Source organism: Schistocerca piceifrons, chromosome 10, assembly GCF_021461385.2.
Source record: "Schistocerca piceifrons isolate TAMUIC-IGC-003096 chromosome 10, iqSchPice1.1, whole genome shotgun sequence".
Lineage (NCBI taxonomy): Eukaryota > Metazoa > Arthropoda > Insecta > Orthoptera > Acrididae > Schistocerca > Schistocerca piceifrons.
Window position 1 is genome coordinate 146267868 of NC_060147.1, and position 20018 is coordinate 146287885.

Here is a 20018-nt window from a genome sequence, read left to right on the forward strand (position 1 = left end):
ATCACTCATAGATCAAAATGGTAAAAGAAACTGATGCATGTATACATACAGTGTGGGCAGGTGTTTGGTGATGACATTAATAAACAGAGTGGAGCAAGCAACATTGTGTGTGTGTGTGTGTGTGTGTGTGTGTGTGTGTGTGTGTGTTTTCTGTTATGTATATTTTCTTCCCTTTTTGTAGTTACTTTATAAATATTTTAAATTTCAGGTGTTGTGGAGTTGGCTCTTGCACACGGGTTTTTTGGGCCAGCTGCAGGAGGTGTGCAAACTGAGGTAAGGCTTTTGGAAGTCCTGTTTGTATATTGATGCAATATTCTGCTCATATGTGGTACAAAAACCCTAAGGAGCTCTAGTAGCACATAGTCACTGTGTTGAACAAAATCGTGCAGCTAATTTCTCTCTGATTGCTGGTACTGGAAAAGATTACAATGTGAAGTTCATAATATTGAGTTGCCTGGTCGGAATGTATCACTTACAAAGTTCGTACTGTAAGTTTGCAGTTGTGTGTCTAACTGATGTAACTGGAAAAGTAAAAAACCTGGAGTAACTCATTAGAAGAAAAGCTGCCACATGTTTAAAGTACTTGTTAGGTTTTACAGTTCTGTACAGTTGTGCAAAATAGCCTTTCATTTTTTGTTACAGTGGATGTGTCACAATCGTCAATTTAGGGAATCAAAGAACAGTTAATGCAGAACGGTATACTATATGACACACTATTTGCCCATACTCGCTGACAAAACCGGGAGAATTTTGTGTTAGGCAGTGAACGGAGACATATTTTCTGTGCTTAGTGCCCCCCACCCCCCTCCCCCAGGGTTCTCGAGGTTCTTTTCGGAGTTTGCACGTGGCGCACACGGGGCCCCGATCTCTTGCAGCCCATTATTTGTACCTGGGCTGCATTTCCTTCATCCTGCCCCTCCCTCACCATCCTCAGTCCTTCCCCACTGCCCCCTCCTTCCCCTCTTTCGGTGTTCTAATTTATGTGGACATTGTTATCCACCTGGTTCTCTGTATTGCTTGTTCCTCCTGCCTGTTCTATCATCTTTTCTGATGTTTAGGTCCCCACTTCTAAACTCCTGTTTTCAGTGTGAGCCATTTGGGGAAGAACTCCCTACCTAGCGTCTGCAGTGTGGATTGCTTTCCCCTTTCCTTCCCCTCTCCACTGCGCAAGGTCACCGGCACGTGTAGGCAGTCGTGTTGTGGGCGTGTTATGTACCCGTCTAGCTGAGCCCCCTGACACTACCGATACACGAGCTGTTCCCTCCGCACGTGTGCCGAGGAGTGGTTGCTCGTCTTCCTGCTGGCAACAGCTGCCTCTGCCAGGTAGCCCTGGCTGTGGCCGGGTGGTGCCCACGGGGAGAGCCCGATCAGAGTGTGTGGTACCGGGGCAGATGCTTGCTGCGCGAAGCGTATCGGGCAGCAAAAATCTGACAGTTCTCAGCCGTCTATTCCGATGGTGAAGGATCACTGAATGTCGCTTTGTGTGACTCGGCAGCCTTTCCCTCCCTGGCTACATTGTGGCAAGAGGGCCGTGCTCACTTTCTCGGGACGAAACACTTTCCCCGCTACCTCATTTGTACTACTACGGACGGGGTCATATTTGCCACCACAGATAGAATATTGAGGACGAGTTTGGTGAAATGGAATCTCTCGACAAGATGCGATCGGGCTTCCTGTTTACGAAAGCTTCGTCTGCCACCCGATCTGCAGCTCTTTTCGATTGTGATCATTTCGGCAGTGTCCTAATGTCCGTTTCCGCTCACCGATCTGAATGCGGTCCACGGAGTCATTTTTCGTAGGGATCTCACCCTGCGAGATGACGACGGACTGTGGCGAATCTGGAGTGACGCGACGTTCATTTTGTTCGACGTGTGAAGAAATTTTGGCTTTAGAGGGGAATACCTCCCAGAGAAGGTAAAGGTTATGTGCTACAGATGTGACGTGAAGCCGTACGTCCCACCACCCCCGAGGTGCTTTCGGTGCTCGAGTTTTCGGCATACGTTTTCCCACCGTACGGCGGACCCTCGGGGTGGTGACTGTGGACACGCGGTCCACGAGGGAACCCCCCGTATTCTGCCACCCGTGTACGTCAATTGTCACAACCGCCACTCCCCTCGCTCACTAGATTGCGCAGCTTACAGACGATCTAGTCCCCGGATTGCCCGTCTTACACTGAGGCTCGCTAAAAGTACGAGAGACTCCATCCGGTGTCACTTTCTTCAACTTTTTCCTCCGTTACGTCCTTTCCCGCTCCTGCCTCTTCCGTATCCCTGTCCCGTTCCCCTCTCCCTCCCCCGCCGTTCCCGTGTCTCCCCTCCGGGAGCCGCTCCCCCTCCCCGGCCGGAGCGCCCACCTTCGGCACCTGCCAGTGGTGTGGCTCCCCCCGGAATCCCTCTCCCCGGCATCTCTCAGACTGGAAGCCTTCTGTCACAACTCGGCCACGAGACACCCCACCTGTGTGCCCCCGAGTTGCCTGCTCTCTTTTAATTCTGGATATTGCAGAAGCCTGTGCTCCCTCTGTGCCCTGCCCTCCTCCACCTCTGAAAGAGAAGTAGTCCCAGGACAAGACTCCCCCCCCCATGCAGTGCCCCCAGATATAACGTCTCGCCTCGCAACCGGAGACTACGGACGTCGTCCGATCCTTGTCAGCGTAGCGGTCGCGTGGTTCCGGACTGGAGCGCCTAGAACCGCTCGGCCGTGTCTCCTCTCGGTGACGGTTTCCCTACGCACTTCGGTGCCACTCGTGGCACCTGTACTGCTATCGATCTCACGATCTCCCCCCCACGCTCCCGTGACTTCCGTACATTGGTCACCCCGTGATTATCTTTGTGACAGTGACCACTTTCCAATGATTCTATTGTTCCCCTGCCGCCGCCAGGCCGACGGCCCCCCCACGTTGGGCATTCTGCAGGGCCTATTGGCCTTTATGTACATCTGCTGTGCGCTTCGACCTCTCTCTCTCGAATTGCGTCGATGCGTTTGTGTGGGGCATCTCTGCCTCTATTCTTCGTGCCGCTGTCACTGCTGTACCCCTATCCACAAGTCCCCCTCACCATTAACTGGTACCGAGGTGGACCAAAGATGTAGCAGTCGCTGTTTGGGACTGGCAGTGGGAGCTGTAGCGATTTAAAAGAGCTGAGGCTCGTTACCTTATTAAGCAGAGTAAAATGGAATGCTGGGAGTGCTACGTTTTCTCCTCGGGGACTTACGCCTCATCCTCGCACGTCTGGTCCACGCTCGGTAGCTTTCTGGGCCACCGGCGACAGTCGACTGTCCGGGGTCTCACTCTCCGAGGTGCTCTGTGCATTGATCCGTCGGTCCTTGCGGAATACCTTGTGACACACTTTGCCACGGCATCGGCATCCTCTTCCTATCCTTGTACCCTTCTCCAGCAGAAACGCAGAGTTGAACAGACCCCTACCCTCCCCCCCTCTGTTTTAACCCCCACCTTCACTCAGTGAGAATTCTTGCAGGCCGTTACTTCACACGACGTGCCCTGCGGTCTGGATTCCGTCCAAAACTAGACGATCCGACACTCGGAGTTTACCGAGAGGCGACATCTACTCGGTCTTCGACTGCATTTGGCTCGTAGGTGTTTTCCTATCGCAGTGGCGAGACAGTGTAGTTATCCCCGTTCTTAAGCGCAGGAAGAAACCGGCATCTCTCGACAGCTACCGCCTGATTAGCTTGACGAATGTACTTTGTAGACTGCTCGAGAGAATGGTTAGCTTCACTTCGTGTCGGGTACTCGAATCTCGGGGCCTCGAGTCCCCGTATCGGTGTGGTTTCCAGGGAGTGAGACCCCGGACAGTCGACTGTCACCGGTGGCCCAGAAAGCTACAGAGCGTGGACCGGACGTGCGAGGATGAGGCATAACTGACCATTTACTCAGATTTTAAACAGCAATCTGACAGGGTTTTACTAATTGCCGGTACCTTCTCACCGAATTCTTTGACCTACATAAGGCATACGACACGACTTGGCACCGTTACCATTCGTGACTGGGGCTTTGATGACCGGCTTCAGATTTTTATGCACAAGTTTTTATCCCACCGCCTGTTCCAGGTTCGAGTTGACACTTGACTTAGCACCCTTCGGATTCAGGAGAATAGTATCCCAAAGGTTTCTGTGTCGAGTCACTTTCTTCCTCGACGGGCTTTCAAACTCTGTCGGGACTGTCACTACCCTGGAGTTTTTTGTCGACGACCGAGCGAGGTGGTGCAGTGGTTAACACACTGGACTCACATTCGGCAGGACGACGGTCCGAACCCACGTCCGGCCGTCCCGATTTAGATTTACTGTTATTTCTCTAGATTGCTTCTGGCAAAAGCCGGGGTGGTTCCTTTAAATGGTCACGCCCGACTTCCTTCCCCGTCCTTCCCTAATCCGATAGGACCTATGTCGGCAATTTTTGCATCTGGTGCAGTTCCCACTTCGCTATCTGACGGGTCTCTGCGTGGGCCGTCTCCCGTGGCTTCCTGTTTTCTCCCTCCAATGTGCGGGTTACACATTCTTGTCTTCGGCCGACAGTACGCTGCGATCCAGAACTTTATGTAGTTGACCAGCTCCTCAGTGTTGTAGCACAGTCCTGTTTCTTGGGTCTTATTCCTGATAAGAAGCTCACACGGCTGCACGTATTCGCCACCTGAAGACGACATGCGTGCAGAAGCTTAATGCTCTCTGCTTCGTGGCCCACATTTATGGAGGTGCAAACAGAGCTACTCTTCTCCATCTTTACCATGTTCTGGACTTGTCCAGACTATATTATGGTAGTCAGATTTATGGCTCAGCTAGTCCTTCCAATCTGAAAATACGTGACCGTGTACACCGTTGTGGTCTGCATCTGGCTGTTGGTGCCTTTCACACTGGTTCTGTCGGCAGTCTCCTGACAGAAGTGGAGATTCTCCCTATACAAATACGATGGCGCCAACTCCCGGTTCTTACGCATTTGCCATTCGTAGATTCCCTGACCGTCCCTGTACCCTGTCTTCTTAGCAAACGGGGGATGTCTCACTCCCGATAACCGCCCACGGGTGGGACTGATTATTGGAATGCATCTCACTTCCCCCCGTCGAGATCTCCGTCTCCACTCTCTGGAAAGCACTCCTCGGATTTCCTCCCACACCTTCCCTCGGATGGTGCCTAGGCAACAGATTAAGTCCAATCTATTCCAGGGTCCTAATGTCTCTTTCGCCGCTACGGTTTTCCGGTGTCTCGTACGTTCTATCCTTGAAGGTGGGATACACTTTTATGTCTCCTAGCTTAGAGCGCCATTTTTATTGCTGGAATCGTGTAGTGTCTTCACAGCAGAGCTAGTAGCCATCGACAGGGCCCTCAGTTTTGTTTCTCAGGCCTCATTCCACAGTGTTTTAATATGTAACAAATCAGTGAGCTGCTGCCGGCTATCGACCGATGCTACTCTCTTCGTCATTCAGTCTCTCCTATCCGTGACCACCTCTCTGCCCTTGAGTGTGCCACCTACTCTGTTGTCTTTCTACGTGTCCCGAGTCGTGGCGGCATCCCAGGGAAGCTCTCTCTTGCACTAATGTTGAATGACGTATAATACGCTACTGCTCCGCACAATCGAGGAGTCTACTGCAATTACACATGCTTCTTTCTACTCCTCTCGGAAGGAGTCCACTGTCGTGTGTCGTCTACACATTGGTCGTACCAGGCTCGCTCATTGTTTCCTCTAGCGTAACAAACCACACCCACAGTGTGATTGTGGAGCCAGACTAACAGTATTACATATATTGGTGGAATGTCCCCTATTTTTTGACCCTTCGTACTAAGTAGAGTGTTGCAGATTCCTTAAATTTAATATTAAGAGACGATTCTCGGACGGTTGAACTTACCCTCAGTTTCTTCCCTGAAAGTGGTTTTTATTTTTAGATTTAAGGTTTTGCTTTACTCCGGGAGTAGGGGCAGGGCGGTTGTGGTTGGGGCCTCTCTTCCTGTTTTCTCGGTCTGGAGCCCATGACCACTTCCCCTTGGAAAGACTGCTCCTTTAGCCCTCTGTTTTCCCAGTTTATGCTTTGGGCTACCCTTTTTAACCTTTTACCGTGTGTGTTTGAGCTTCCCCATTCTATAGTTTAATTCTTCTGACTGGATCCATCCACTTTGAGCAGACTCTCTCTCTTTTGTGTGTTACTTTGGAATTGCGGGACTGATATCCTCACCATTTGGTCCCGTACCCCCCCCCCCCCCTCCCCCCCCCCCCCCAATTAATCAATCAATCTGTGCCTACTGCCACGATCTGTTGACCATGAAACAAAATTAACAGAGTGTGCAAATACTGACCACGAAAGCCTACGTTGTACAAAACTGGGAGTAGCAGCGTTCTATGTCACGAACACTGCCTGTTCGCACACAGCATGTCAAAAAACTGAAGCAGCGGAAAACTGCCAATTAATGCATAATCCCTCATCTTCATCTGGACTATTGCCTTAAGACCTCTTTATCTTTCACTGACAGTGATTTTTATTGCCTTTCTTGACTGATCCTTCCAAAACCCTGTTTTTGAGCTACCATCACCATCACCAGAGTGGAGAAATGTTTGCATAATTGGTTCAAAAGCATGCAGAAGCATGTCAATTTTTAATGCATTCTCGAGATTGTGCAGGTTACAAAAAGCACATTGGAATACATCGCAAGTCAGAGTGGGCGATATGGCTGGAAATGGGAAGTGGTGTGACGGTTACATTTAAAAGGTAAATATCTTCAAGCAGTTCATAGTAACCAAAGAGGAAATATGAGGGTTGAATGAAAAGTAACACCTCCACCTTTGTTGATTGGGTTTGCATGGGAATGTTTTAATAAATCAAACGCAGAAATAATCCTTGGAATGTGATGTTTAATTACCAATATTCACTTTTCCACATAATCACCAGCCAATTGTATACATTTCTGCCAATGATGAACAAGTTTTCAGAAGCCATCACAGAAGGAATCGACACTGTTTCTGCAACCACAGTCTCTCAGTTCTCTCAACATCATCAGAAGCACAATGATGTCCCCCGCAGACCAGCTTTCATTATCGGGAACAGATGGAAGTCAGACGGTGCTAAATCTGGACTACATGGAGAATGCCGTACAGTGGTGAGATTCAGTCTCTGAAATTCTGCTGTGGTTGCACATGAAGTGTGTGGTTTGGCATTGACATGCTGCAGGAAAACAGAACTTCCAATAGCCAGGCAAAGCAATAAATTGACCCGCACGTTCTTGTGAAATGACGATTGTGCTTGCAATTTCTCTCCGAGTGATACGATGATCTGTCAACATTTTGCTTGTGAAATTCGGTGGTTGCTGTCACAGGACGTCCAACTCTGTCGCGCAGGTCAGATGTTCCCACCTCGACATCTTTAAACTTACTCCCCCAACGATGCACAGTACTAATGTCAACACAATCACCATAAACTGCTTTCATTTTCTGATGAATCTCCTGTGGGGTGACATCTTCTGTTGTCAAGAATTGAATGACTGCACGTTGCTTTAATTGCATTGACCGATCGTCTGTGCAGGGCTGTGACAACACAACCTTCAATGCTGAGGCTTCCCACGAATTGGAACCGTAGAGAAGAGGCTGTCGAACAAGCCAGTACCTGCCGCAGACCGATGCTACCGACTGTTGAAGAGTTACGAAAGTGGAGGCATTACTTTTCAGTCAACCGTAGTGCATACTAAGAAATTCTTTATTACATAACAAGCACCTTTTTAAAGAGAAATGTCCTTAGGCAGTATCGTCATCAAGTTACTAGAGTATGTTACAGACTCTAAGATTAAGACTGTAAAATTCGTACACGGTTGTCTGTGTACTCTCACATGACTTACATAAATGCCTCTAATTGTCTGCTTATGACAGATCAGGTTCTAAGTTTTCCTGTTGACTGTAAAACAGTGAATTATTATTATTTATTAAAACATCCTGTAGTTTTGTGATGTTCGTGTGTGATTCCCAGCTAAAGATGGCAGCAAGTAAGTTTGCCAAAATATTGCACCATTTGGACGGCACCATAAGGCTGATTGAGTGAGAACGTTTCAAAATTCCCTCAGTGGCATTTATACCCTTATAGTTGACATTGACGTGTGCTGTGCTGATGAACTGTACTGTTTTGTTGTGTGGGCAACCGACCTTTTCCAATTTGTTCATCTTGTTGGGCTCTTAGTTCTTGTCTAATTTACTGAAGTTTTTGTTTGTAAAATGTGATAGGTAGTGCATGCCGGCATACAAGGGGTTTCTTAAACAGTAATTTACACATTTTTTCTGTCTACTTCAACAGTATTGCTCTGTCTGCTCACCTTTAAATGGTTAAGAAACTTCACCAGCTGCAATTTGTGCCCCCCCCCCCCCCCCCCCCCCAAAAAAAAAAAAAAAAAAAAAAAAAGATGGTCCCATAATTGAGTACTGAATGAGAACAAGCATAGTACATCGATATGCACTACATTTCGTATTGAACAAATTGTAGAACGTACTTTACTCATGTGGTTATATCAGTGTGAGATTTCCATGAGTGTAGGTGATGAAAATCCCTTGGAATTTTGTTTTGTTGAAAAACTCCGCATGGTTATAGCTTAATAATGCATTGGGGACCAGTGGAGTTTTATTTTAGTATTGCAAAAAGTTAGATCAACTATATACTTCACATTAAGGAGCAGTCTGTTTAAGCCACCGTTGGGTTGTGCTTCTATTCAACACAGTCTAGCCAGGTTCTTTTGTCAGATATGGGATTTGCGATGCCTTCGTCATAGAGAAATGTTCTTTTAGTAAGTAAGCTTAACGAAAGGTCACGTATGTCAAGTGCGAACAATAATGGGTCGAGGACTGAGCTTCGTCTCATTGTGTTGTTTAGTGGACCATAAAATTCGCTACATGACTGCAGCTAGCTGTTTTTCTTCTTTGTCAGGGCCAGCAGCACTATGTATGTTAGATAATGATTTAGGTATTAGAAAGATGCACCAGAATGGCCACTTGTAATAATTAATCTTCATTAATGACAGTCTGTTTTGGCGTTTATTGCCATTCTTAAGTACATCTAGAATGATGTAGTGTCAAACTACTGTGAAACCATAATTAACGTATTATTTTCAATACATTTGCGTTATTCACCATCCGATCAGAGCGCTGACAGCTATAAGGCAGTTCACTGATGATGTAAGATGAACATCACATCATTCTAGAGTACTTGACAATGGTGGTGAATGGAGAAAAAGTCCGTTGTTAATAAATATTGTTACAAGCAGCTATTCTGGTTCAGCTTTCTAATGAGCTTCCAGCAGTATTGGGCAACTTCTATTGTAGATTGTGTTGTTAGTCATTTTTCTGACTATGTTGTAGTTATGTGGTAATCAAAATCATCATGGTGAGGCAAAGGAATAGAGGGGAATTTGTGTGTGTAGGGGGGGTGATGGGGGGTGGGTATACTGAGATGATAGTTAAATAAGCTGCATGAACATTTTATTTGATGCCTGTCTTTCAGAATTTGTTCTGGGATTTGACATTTGACAACTACAGTAGTGATGGTGGCTGTGTTTGTTTCTTTCTTTCTTATGTCATTAACAAAATTGTTCTGTATAAGTAATTTGATGAACAGTAGACATTACTTAAGTTCCTCTTACCAAATGCTGTTTTTTTTACATAAGAAAAATCATTAGTTTCTAAAGGATGAGCATGGTTTTGGTATTTATTAGTTCTAGGCCAAAGAATAACACTCTGTTGTGCTTGAGGCATACGAGAATGTTTTCTCTTTTGATTTGCAGTGTGGTTGTAAGGCATGTAAATTGTTTCAGGCAGAAAAGATGGAGAAAACAGAGTATTGGATGGCAGTAGATTCTTTTCTCAACTCTGTGAAATCTCACAGAAGTGAACCAGTCGACATTGGAGACGAGTCAATTTTGCGAAGGCTTCGTAAAACTGCCAACTACGTAAAGGAATACAAGGTGACATTGCTGACAACTGCCTTCACGTATGGAATTTGAAGATGAGAGTATCTTGCTACCATACAACACACAGTTGAAAACACAGTGGCCTGTGAAACTAAAATCCTTAATTTTTATATCTATGTTTAATACACAGTCCAACCACATTGATGTGACGACCTGTCAAAAGCCCGAATAACCACCTTTTGCAGTGCAGGAGAGTGCCAGAGAGGCTCTGGGAGGTACTGGCAGGGGTATGGCCTGCTGCCACAGTGTTATAGTGTAACATATCACTTTGTTAAAGTGACATGTCGTGCAGGCTATTAGGACCGACAAACGACGTTCGTCACGTACAGAAGAACCTCACACTTGAGAAGCATGTTCCATTCTTTGAACGATATTAAATATGTGTGCTTCAGTAGTTGACGATTGTCATTTGACACTCCTAAGTACCCTGTGTGACACATCAGTTTGACAAAGTGGTATGTTACACCATAAGCTTTCTGCTCTTAACTCGTGCATGATTATTATTATTATTATTATTATTTAAGTTTTCCCCCTCCAGTAATCTCTGTTTTGCATATCACTTTACCTTCAGTTTGTAAGCTCTCTGGTTTTCAAATCTCATCTGATACAGTCCTCAGTAATCGTCAAATTTGGTAAGTCTCCTGACCTGTGTTCTCGGCAATTTTTCTGTAACTCTACCAGTTTTCTAAACCTCCCCAGATCTTTTCCTTCATTACTTTTCCTCCCCCTTCAACCTGTCTTCCAGGAGAAGGAGCCACTGGCTCCAAAAGCTTGCACATTTCCACAACTTTTATGTGAGTATCCAATTATATTAACCTGTACTTTGTATCAAAAGAAAATTTACTTGAGAAAATTAGAAAATAGAGAGACAGAATTGCCAGTCAGTACTTAGCTTTACGAGGTAATTTTTAGTATAGTGAATAGATGTACATAAAAAGGACGTGACACGCTACCTAGATTTGGGAAGTTACAGTTTCTTTTTCAGAGAGGAGATAGGGTCGGGCGGAGTAAGGTTAAAAAGGAGCGGCAGCTAACTCTGACACCTCACCCTCGTTATAGCTGGAGTCTAAGTGAGCTACTCTTCCTTTTTAATCTGGCTCGACGTGTCACTTTCTCCTCTTCGAGGAAGAAACCGTAAGTTCCGAAACCTAGGAGTAATGTCTTCACTTTCACATTTGTTTATTTCTTGTACCTGAGCATTGCAGATGACTTTGTGGTATTAGCAAATGATTTTGAAGAGCAACAGACTTCAGTTATAGATCTCGACCGAGAATGCCGGGCAGCAGAAATGAATGCAAATCTTCTGTTGACAAAATTTGTCCACTAAACGAAGATCTGTAGGAAAAGTACAGCTCAAAAAGAAACTGTCGGACAGTGTCGGAGAATACGTCCGTCTCGGCTAGCACGTAAATACGACTTGAGACCTGAGATCTTAAATCTTTAGACGTATTGAGCTAGGCTGGCAATCATTTGGAAGACATTTAACAAAATTCAGATCAAATACGGCAGTAAAACTAGGGAAAAAGTTTTCTGATCGGTGTGCCCTCCCAGTTTTGACTGGAGGCTGTGGGACCTGTGCACTTCACGAATAGACGAGGCAGAAGCCTAGAACCGCACAGCGAGGCACGGAAGGTCTGTGTTTGGGTTACAAGGCAAGAAGAAGAAGAAGAAAAGGGCAGAAGACACCAGATCAATTACTGACGTAAAAGACATCACAGAGAGAACAGCTGGGGCAAAGGCGTGTGGAAGGTTGCCGAAGTTACCTGGCTGAATGTTGCCCGAGACTGAAGTTGCAGACATACCTGAACTCGGTACTCGGAGAGGCCGCATCATTTAACGATAGAAATGGCAGTGGTGGTGGCGGCTGCTGCTGCTGATTGGCAATAATAAAAATTTCATCTCCCAAAGCCAAGACCTGTAATTCTGTCTCGTTTGTAGCTTTTTAATATAAGCTTTTATTGTACATCCTTTGCAAAGCTTCTTACAGAACACGGCAAATGAACAGACAGAATTTATTTTTTCGCAGGAGACTATAGCTGACGCCACTAACAGTGCCGAAGGAGACGTGGACGAAATAGAAGAGGAGGAGGAGGTGGAGGTGATGCTGGGAGAGGTCGGCGGTGCCTTGGCTGCACTACCCGTGCCGACTGTGGTGAGCTCACTGTGTGCGTAGTGTCACTCGGTTAGGCTGAGCTGCAGCTGTTGGCTCTGTGAGGGCTTCTGGGCTAGCCTTTCCTGCTTCATTTCAGAACAAAACTTCTTAAATTTGTACCACTCTGCAGTTCTGCAAGAAATATAAAAATTCGTTCCAAACGATGTCTCGATGTTTCTTTCTCGCCGTAGACTTAGTGGTAAATTATGACTGCTTAAAATGTCATACGACAGATTGGCCAGTTAGAATAATAAAGTATTACTGTGTGAACTATAGGCAGATAATGTTGTTACATTCTGTAAAAATATCATCCGAAAACAATCGCGAGCTGTCAGAGACACTCGGACCGTAACACTGATACGTTAACTAAAGCAAATTTTTGTAGTTCTTCCAAACATTTAATGAAACATTATTGGTATTTTGCCTTTCTGCAACTGGCTGACGGCTATCGTTGAAATAGTGGTACCAATTTAAAACAGTTACATCCCTAAATGGAGCACCGAAGGCTGACCACCGAGCCTCTACACGACCGTCAACTGTTAATAATGATCGTTCCGAATAGTATCTGATGGGACAGTCCAGAATAAATTGAACTGTAATTGTTTACTTTGTCAGCTACATCTCAATTTGTATGTGTAGTATTCTGAAATAATGGTATTCAGAGGAAAGTGTCTGGAACGACCTAAAATTGTCAGAAATAATCTAGTTGACGATCTGTCTTCAGAATTTTTTTCGATGTGATATTAAATCCAAAAGTGAGTTCAGTTCACAAGTTTGATGTTATGTGGGGGGGGGGGGGGCGGTTAGGACATTGTGTGTGTATCCAGACAGACATCGGAATTGCAAAACTACCTACGAGTACATTATACGTTTCTATAACGCTGCCGAACTTTTATCCCTTTAATCCCACTAAGAGATCATTTCCCACTACGTCTACAGTGAGAAAGTTTATAAGGGAGTGCAATTTGTGAAGATTATGGTCAAAGTGGAGAATGTTGGTGCACTTTGCCAAAGATGATTATTTAATGCACACTGCAAAGCATTAAAATGGTACAAACCTTCATTGCAGTTCATTGAGCAGACAAAAATATTCTCAGCAAAGTCTTCGAATTTATTCGACCGATTTTCTGAGATCCGTTCCTCTGTGATGTAGCAACTGTCGGCCATCTTTAGACTGACGCCTGTCTAATTGTTATAGCCTTCAGTGTGAAGAGCTGAAAAATTTGTAGACGAGGGCTCCGAAAAGACGGCCCGGCGAGTCGGCGACTGCAACGGCAGACGCGCGTGGTGTACCTCGGCCTCTCCGGTTGGCTCGCTGTCGCCTGCTGTGGCCGTGTGTCGCTTGCACCCTCGCCGGTTACCTTTAGCCTCCTGGAGAGAGACCCACTGTAGTGGCCTTTCCACCTCTCGTGCCCCTGGCGAAAAGTGTTCTGTTCTGTCAATACCGAAACTTTGTGCGGGTCATATTATTACCAAAATTTGTAGGTAATCACTCGACTTAAAAATCGTTACAAATTTATTAGTTTATTAATATAAATAGTTTAAATGCTTAATGTAATATAAAAAGGCTTCCCAGTTTCAATCTGCCTCTCAGCATTACTACCAGACAGATTTCTTGTCAAACTTTTGCCGTCCTATCTGTTCGTGTACTGCATAAAGGATCACGAGTGTCAACAGTATTGTGCAACGTTTAGTAATGAAAGCTTCTCAAAAAATATGTGCAGAAACATTCTCTGCCTCCAAAGATGAGGGGAAAGTACTATTGGGTGGCAGGAACAAAATGCCCCACTTGGTGAGCAGCAGCAGATACTTGGCTCCCCCTACAGCTGCCGATTGCTAGCCGTCCCCGAGGCGAACAACTCTGTGTCCGTTTAGAGCTGGTGGTTCTCGTTCTTGTGTAAAAGACGACACAGTGCATTACACACACATTAGTCAGTAATCGACATCCTCGTTTCACGTGTTGCTTTATTTTTGATATTCTAGGGTTTAGCACCGCTGGGTTCGAGTAGGTGGTAGCAGCTTATGAATTTTTTGGGAGTAGGAGCTGTATTAGCAAAATAGTGAACTGAGACACAGTTTTGGCTAAACTATTTTGCACAACCAAAACCTTTGATATGGCAGTCAGTGCTCTAGAATACATGAGTTAGTAAAGAAATTAAAAAGTACTGTCAAAATATTTACATACAATAACTGTAATGTTGTCTGGGGTTAGAATGGCTGGTTGGTTGGTTTGTTGGTTGGTTTGGGGAAGGAGACCAGACAGCGTGGTCATCGGTCTCATCGGATTAGGGAAGGATGGGGAAGGAAGTTGGCCGTGCCCTTTCAGAGGAACCATCCCGGCATTTGCCTGGACTGATTTAGGGAAATCACGGAAAACTAAATCAGGATGGCCGGACGCGGGATTGAACCGTCGTCCTTCCGAATGCGAAGAATGGCTGGACTTCACACCCTGTCGTGTGGTGAAGTTCCAAATGTATATTGTCGATAAACGTGTAAAAGTGCAAAAAAATGGTAGAAAGCACGTGCGAGTCACACGAAGCAGAATAGCCGGCCACTACGGTCGAGTCGGCGTAAATTGATCCCCGACAGTCTCGGCGGGCCAGTTGTCGCGAGCCTATCTCGACCGATAAAGTAACGCAATTTTGTAAACGTCTCTGCGGTGACACCTCCGTGCCGTCACAGCTCGTAGCCGGCTACTGTTTTCGCCTGGAACCGTCAGCATTTCGGAGTGGAAAGTCGGGAACGGCACTGTGAAGTGTCGGGGTTCTCCGTACGTCGTCCCGACTCTAGCTATCGTCTGCAGGCGAAATATTTTGTATCGCCAACACGCACGAATTTTTTCCTCTCGAAGGAGGGTCAGCTGAATCGGTCACCGGGGTGAGAGGGACTCACCTGCGGTGAGAACGACGGGAGTCAAAGTCGAATTAGGGATGGGGCCACGTCGGAGAGAGTAGGTAAAAAATATGGCATTGTTTTTTGTGTAGGAGCAGCCATCTCAAAACTATCTGATAACACGGTTGGACGCATAAGATCTGCCTGCTCGTGGACAACCACTAGCTGGTACTCTACAGGGAGCGGAGAGCCTGCAGCTGCTGCGGCACTAGCGGGACATTCGCACCCTCGTACCTGGTACTTCTTTAGCCAAACTCCCTGGGTCTCCAGCCCATCCTGGCATTCTATTGGACCTAAACTGTGTTAAGAATCCCTCATGTTCTGATCCGTGTAACTAAATGGCCTATCCACTTCACATTTCACAGTCCTAGTTGCAGGTTGTTATTGTAGTGGCTTCCGGGAGCAATAATAATTTGATTTTCAATATTTCGTACAATTATTGACCAAATTTAAAGCACCGACACAGTCCATTTGCCGCTAAGTGTGATACGTTGGAGGTTTAACGTAATAAAGCAAATATTTAGGTTATATGTCTGAACCACAGTAAAGTGGGAATCTGGGACTGATCCTGTTCACTCCAGCATGGGGAATGAAAGAGTTGCCAAAAAATGGAGAATTATTCTCCTCCTTGTATTCTACGGTGTACATTCGGTCTATCACCTGCTATGACCGCGGACGGAACCGCACATAGTGGTGGAAGAGCATTATGCCCTCGGCTGGAGGAGCGGGCGGGCACATCCGTAGGGTAGCAGGGTCGGTGGACGAGAGAGCGATTCGCTGTCGTGCCGGTCGGCACGTGCTCCCCACGTGATCGATCTCTGCCATCCCATTTGTTGACGGAACGTTCTGAAAGCGTGACTTGCTCAGTGTGCGTAGCTCAGCAGAGCTGAGAGTGGGATCCATTCCCACTGCTGCTGAGCTTCTTATATAACCATCGTGCCACCGAGGCGTAGTGGTAGTCACGAGAAAAACATAGTAAAAGTTGAAAAAGAAAATAGTGCTACTTTTTACCCTTAACACCACTTTGGGCTGCAAAATCCAATATTGGGTGATGAAAGCACTGTGTGACTTCCAACAAGCTTTATACATAATTTCAAACCTCTTTTTAGCTTTTTCTCACTTAAATATTTGATGTCAAATGTTTAACACATTAACTCGTTTTTTGCCAGGGAGTAACTCTTGAAATCATAACCAAATTTCCTTTAACAAATGGGAATTTTATTCACTTTAATAGTGCCTAAAAGCATTTTTTAAAAGAAATAGATTTAAAATTATTATCAGAAGGCACCCTCTAAATATCAAAGTTTCAGTTTATTCAGAGGCAGAAAGAAACAAGTTTTGACTGTATGAGCTTTCGGGCAGAGAACTTTGCCGCTCCCTTTTGACACGGCCGTAGTTACGACCACTCGCAACAGCCTCTGAAAGACTAGACTGGTGCAAATCTGCAACACACCAGATAACTTTAAACTAAGAGTTTTAACAATTTACACAAGCGCACAAACTATGCACCCCCTGTAGGAGGGGTGGAAATGATACAAAACACTAAAAATTAAAATATTAACCTTGCACTGAAGGTGCAACTTGATTTTAACTTCTAAGAAAGGTCTTAGAGTGAAAGGGTGGCAACTTTATATACTAAAATGATCATTTAAATAAAAGCCCATGAAATGCAGTTTAATATAAAATTCTACAAGGTTGGCCAAACAATAGTTAAGATGCTCTACAGTACACAGATACCGCCTCTCAAGATCATAGGCAATAATATCAAAGTTCCCAAAGATCAAAACATGTTTCAGGTACTAGCCCATTACACTCCAAGCAATAAATTCGTTAACACACCAAATCCGATAAACGTGACAGAGGCAGCAACTAACGTGTGGTAGATTGATAGGGAGATTACCGAACAACCCAAACCGCAGGTTGCTCTAACCCTCCCCTACTCCAAAAGGGAAAAACAGACCACCCAATTTATAAACAACCACCTTCCCGCGGGTGGGCAAACGGAGAAGAATGGTGGGACGACCCCAAAGCAAAACGACTGGTGACCTCACCAAGAAAACAAGTAGAATTTAACAAGAGTAAATCAAACAACATATCACCAATCACTTAACTTCTAATAAATTGTGATTTCTCGAGAAGACCTGGCCCAGCACCCCCAAATCGCTCACCCGAACCGTCCACTGCCAGCCGCTTCAACGGACACAGGAAGGCGCGCCGATCTCACGGCGTCGCAGCTCGCACCGGCCAGACCGATGTCGTGGGTTGACTCCTGTTGCTCTCGTGTCGACCGCGAAGCCACTACCCCTCGCTGTACGCCGCGCCCCACTGGACTCACGTGGCGACCTCACATGCGCCGACGCTCGAGGCGGACAAATCGTCTCGTGTCTCAGTGCGCGACCGACCGATCGATCTGACCGCCAATGAGCATTGCCCGAGCAGACTGGCGGCCTGACGCGCAGACTCAGATGCAGGAACTAAGCCCCGACCGGGCGACCACTTTTTGAGTTCTCTTACTGGTGGAGTGGAAAGACTCTCTTTTTGCCTGCTTTAAAGGTTGATCCAATTGACAGACAGACACTAACTGCCTAACAAATGCGGACAAGAGACAGACTAGCAAGCTGGGGACGAGAGACTGAGCCAGACTGACCGACTGGCGAGCTCGTAGCGCCCCTTAAATGCACGTGAACGGGCAACGTTTCCCCTTTCCCACCAGAGGGAGACACCAAAGCTGCAATTGCCACAGCGGCACCACCGCCAGAAACGGAGGACGACTACTTCACACTACACACTGCGGCGCGCTCTTCCGAACAGCAGTTTTTACCTCGGCTCAGCCAGCTTACCCGTCACTGTACTGGCTCTGACTTCCTCCTGTCTGTCAACTGCCTCTCCCCCTGTCCCCACCCGTCTTGTCGACCGCGGTCCGACCTGCCCCTCTCTCCCGACTTTCGACGAGCGATCCTTCCTCCCTTTCTGAGGAAGGTATTAAGTTTTGAAAGCTTTTTCACTTTAATGTATGCATATTGGCTGTACTAGAAATTGCACGTCGTCGGTGGCCGACTAGTCTGTCGCTTAGTAACTCTACGAAGTACTGCCAGACACAGCAGGCACGTGCAGTTCGTGTTCACTTCCACACTGTAGTGGGTAATAAGGGAAAAAACTAAACACTTTGTGTGAGCCGAGGACTGCAACTGCCAGTTTTTCTTTTCGACTCCTGTGCTCTGCCCGAAACTTATCTCGAGGAGACTGTAGGCTTAGGCCGGATTCTTCTAATGCTTATAGCTCACTTTCCTATGCACACGCTTCACTGCAGTAGGTTTATAAAACTTGGTTAGTGTACCTGTCTGTATTTCTGCTTCCTTACTATTTCCGTATTTGACTGAAACTTTCCATTTCACACTTAACTTGCACAAAAAACCTCAAAACACACTATACTGTATTTATATTAGTTGTAAATAAATAGCTTAAAAAGTAAAGCTGTTGTCAGTCCGAAGATTGGTTTGGACATCGGAGCACTTTACTAAGCACTGTCCTATCGTTTGAGGTATGCAGTCACCCTTCTCCGAACTTTGAACTGGCTTACCCGGCCATTTATAGGGGATCCTACAGTTTGAACTGTGGTGCGACTCGGCAGCCGTTGCCGGGGTTGAAAAACGAGAAATGTGACAGGTACAAACACTAGAGTAACGAGACCTCTGGACCTGTAATCTGGCACTTCACCACTGAGCCAATGAGCTGCACAAGAAGTGTTTATGTTTTGCAAATGAGAAAACTTTGAAAGTCGTTTCTTTTCTCATAGAGAAATTTTCGTATTGTTCCCGATTGTGACGAGTTATTTCATCTGCAAAGGTGAAAATTAATGTACATGTATCGTATGCAACTGTCCAAACTTGCAGGTATTTGTCAAAATAGTTAACCCAATTTTTCTATATTAGAAATAAGTAGCTTTAGTTTGTAGTTATATTAGAGTATTTGAGATATAAATAGAAGACAGTAGTTGTTAAAGTAAATCTTCGTTGTAACCTGGTGTTAATTTTTTGTACTGCTACCTTCTGATTCTCTCACCATTTCCTTCAATAATTCAGTCCAGTAAAAAATAAATGCAGCTTGCACATTAGGGAGTAGGTTGTGTGAAGTATCAGAAATTTTGTGTTCCGATTCTGTGTTGTTGCTGAGTAAATGATGGTCATTTAAAAGAAAAAATTCTGTCTACCAATCTGACTGAAAATGATAAGAAGTTTCAGCCTTACATTAAATTGGCCAGTGGATCAACTAGAGACAGGCATAGAAATGACTGCTGACAGAGATAAGAGCAAAATATTAAATTTCTCTTTGTAGAACTACGTCACTGAGGTTCCTCGCTTAAATTGTCACACAAATGTCAAAAGCATAGAGACGTTGCAATACTAGAAACTAGTAGCAAAATGCAGGAAGATCTGCAAACAATGTTTATTTCAGGGATTGGCAGTTGACCCTCAACATAAACATATGTAACACATTATCCATAAATAAACAGAAAGATCCATTATTTTAAGATTACACAATAACAGAACAATTTGTGGAAGTAGTTGTATCCATTAGGTACCTGGAAGTATGCATACATTCCAATTTAAAGTTGAATGACTACATAGAACTAATGCCAGGCAAGACAGATGGCAAAGTGAGGTCCTGTGGAAAAATCCTCAGTATGTTGTCCCAGGTAGCCAGGCTCTGTGGAAGGAATTTTGTGGTGTGAGAGAGATGCCAACTGTCAAAGTGCAGATACGCTTGGTACTTTGTGAGTTTAATGAGGACAGAGGTGTGGATGGAACCATCAGAGAGTAATAGTTCAACATATAGGAAAGTGGCACTCTGGGTTGAGGAGGACCACACAAAGTGGTCGGGAAAGAAGGTGTCGATGTTGTGAAGGAACGAAGATAGGGTGTCCAGATCGTTTACAAATAAATCTGCGGCACGACCGTGGCCACTCGTATATGGCACCCTCCTACGTCGACCCGAAACGCCAAACCTCTAGTCTGGTTCGAGTCTGGGCCGA

At 45.6% G+C, this 20018-nt stretch overlaps 1 protein-coding gene across 4 annotated transcripts in view; it reads left to right on the plus strand.

Moving 5' to 3' along the window:
* Positions 1–20018, plus strand: part of LOC124719018 — a 50860-nt gene that overhangs the window by 21174 nt on the left and 9668 nt on the right. For 3 of the 4 annotated variants that reach the window (XM_047244686.1, XM_047244684.1, XM_047244685.1), the window contains exons 2-4: positions 209–273; positions 9787–9936; positions 11969–12094. In XM_047244686.1, coding sequence (XP_047100642.1) covers positions 9796–9936; positions 11969–12094 — 267 coding nt within the window. In that variant the 5' untranslated portion in view covers positions 209–273; positions 9787–9795. The remainder of the gene's footprint in view (positions 1–208; positions 274–9786; positions 9937–11968; positions 12095–20018) is intronic. The other variant, XM_047244687.1, reaches the window with a different exon arrangement.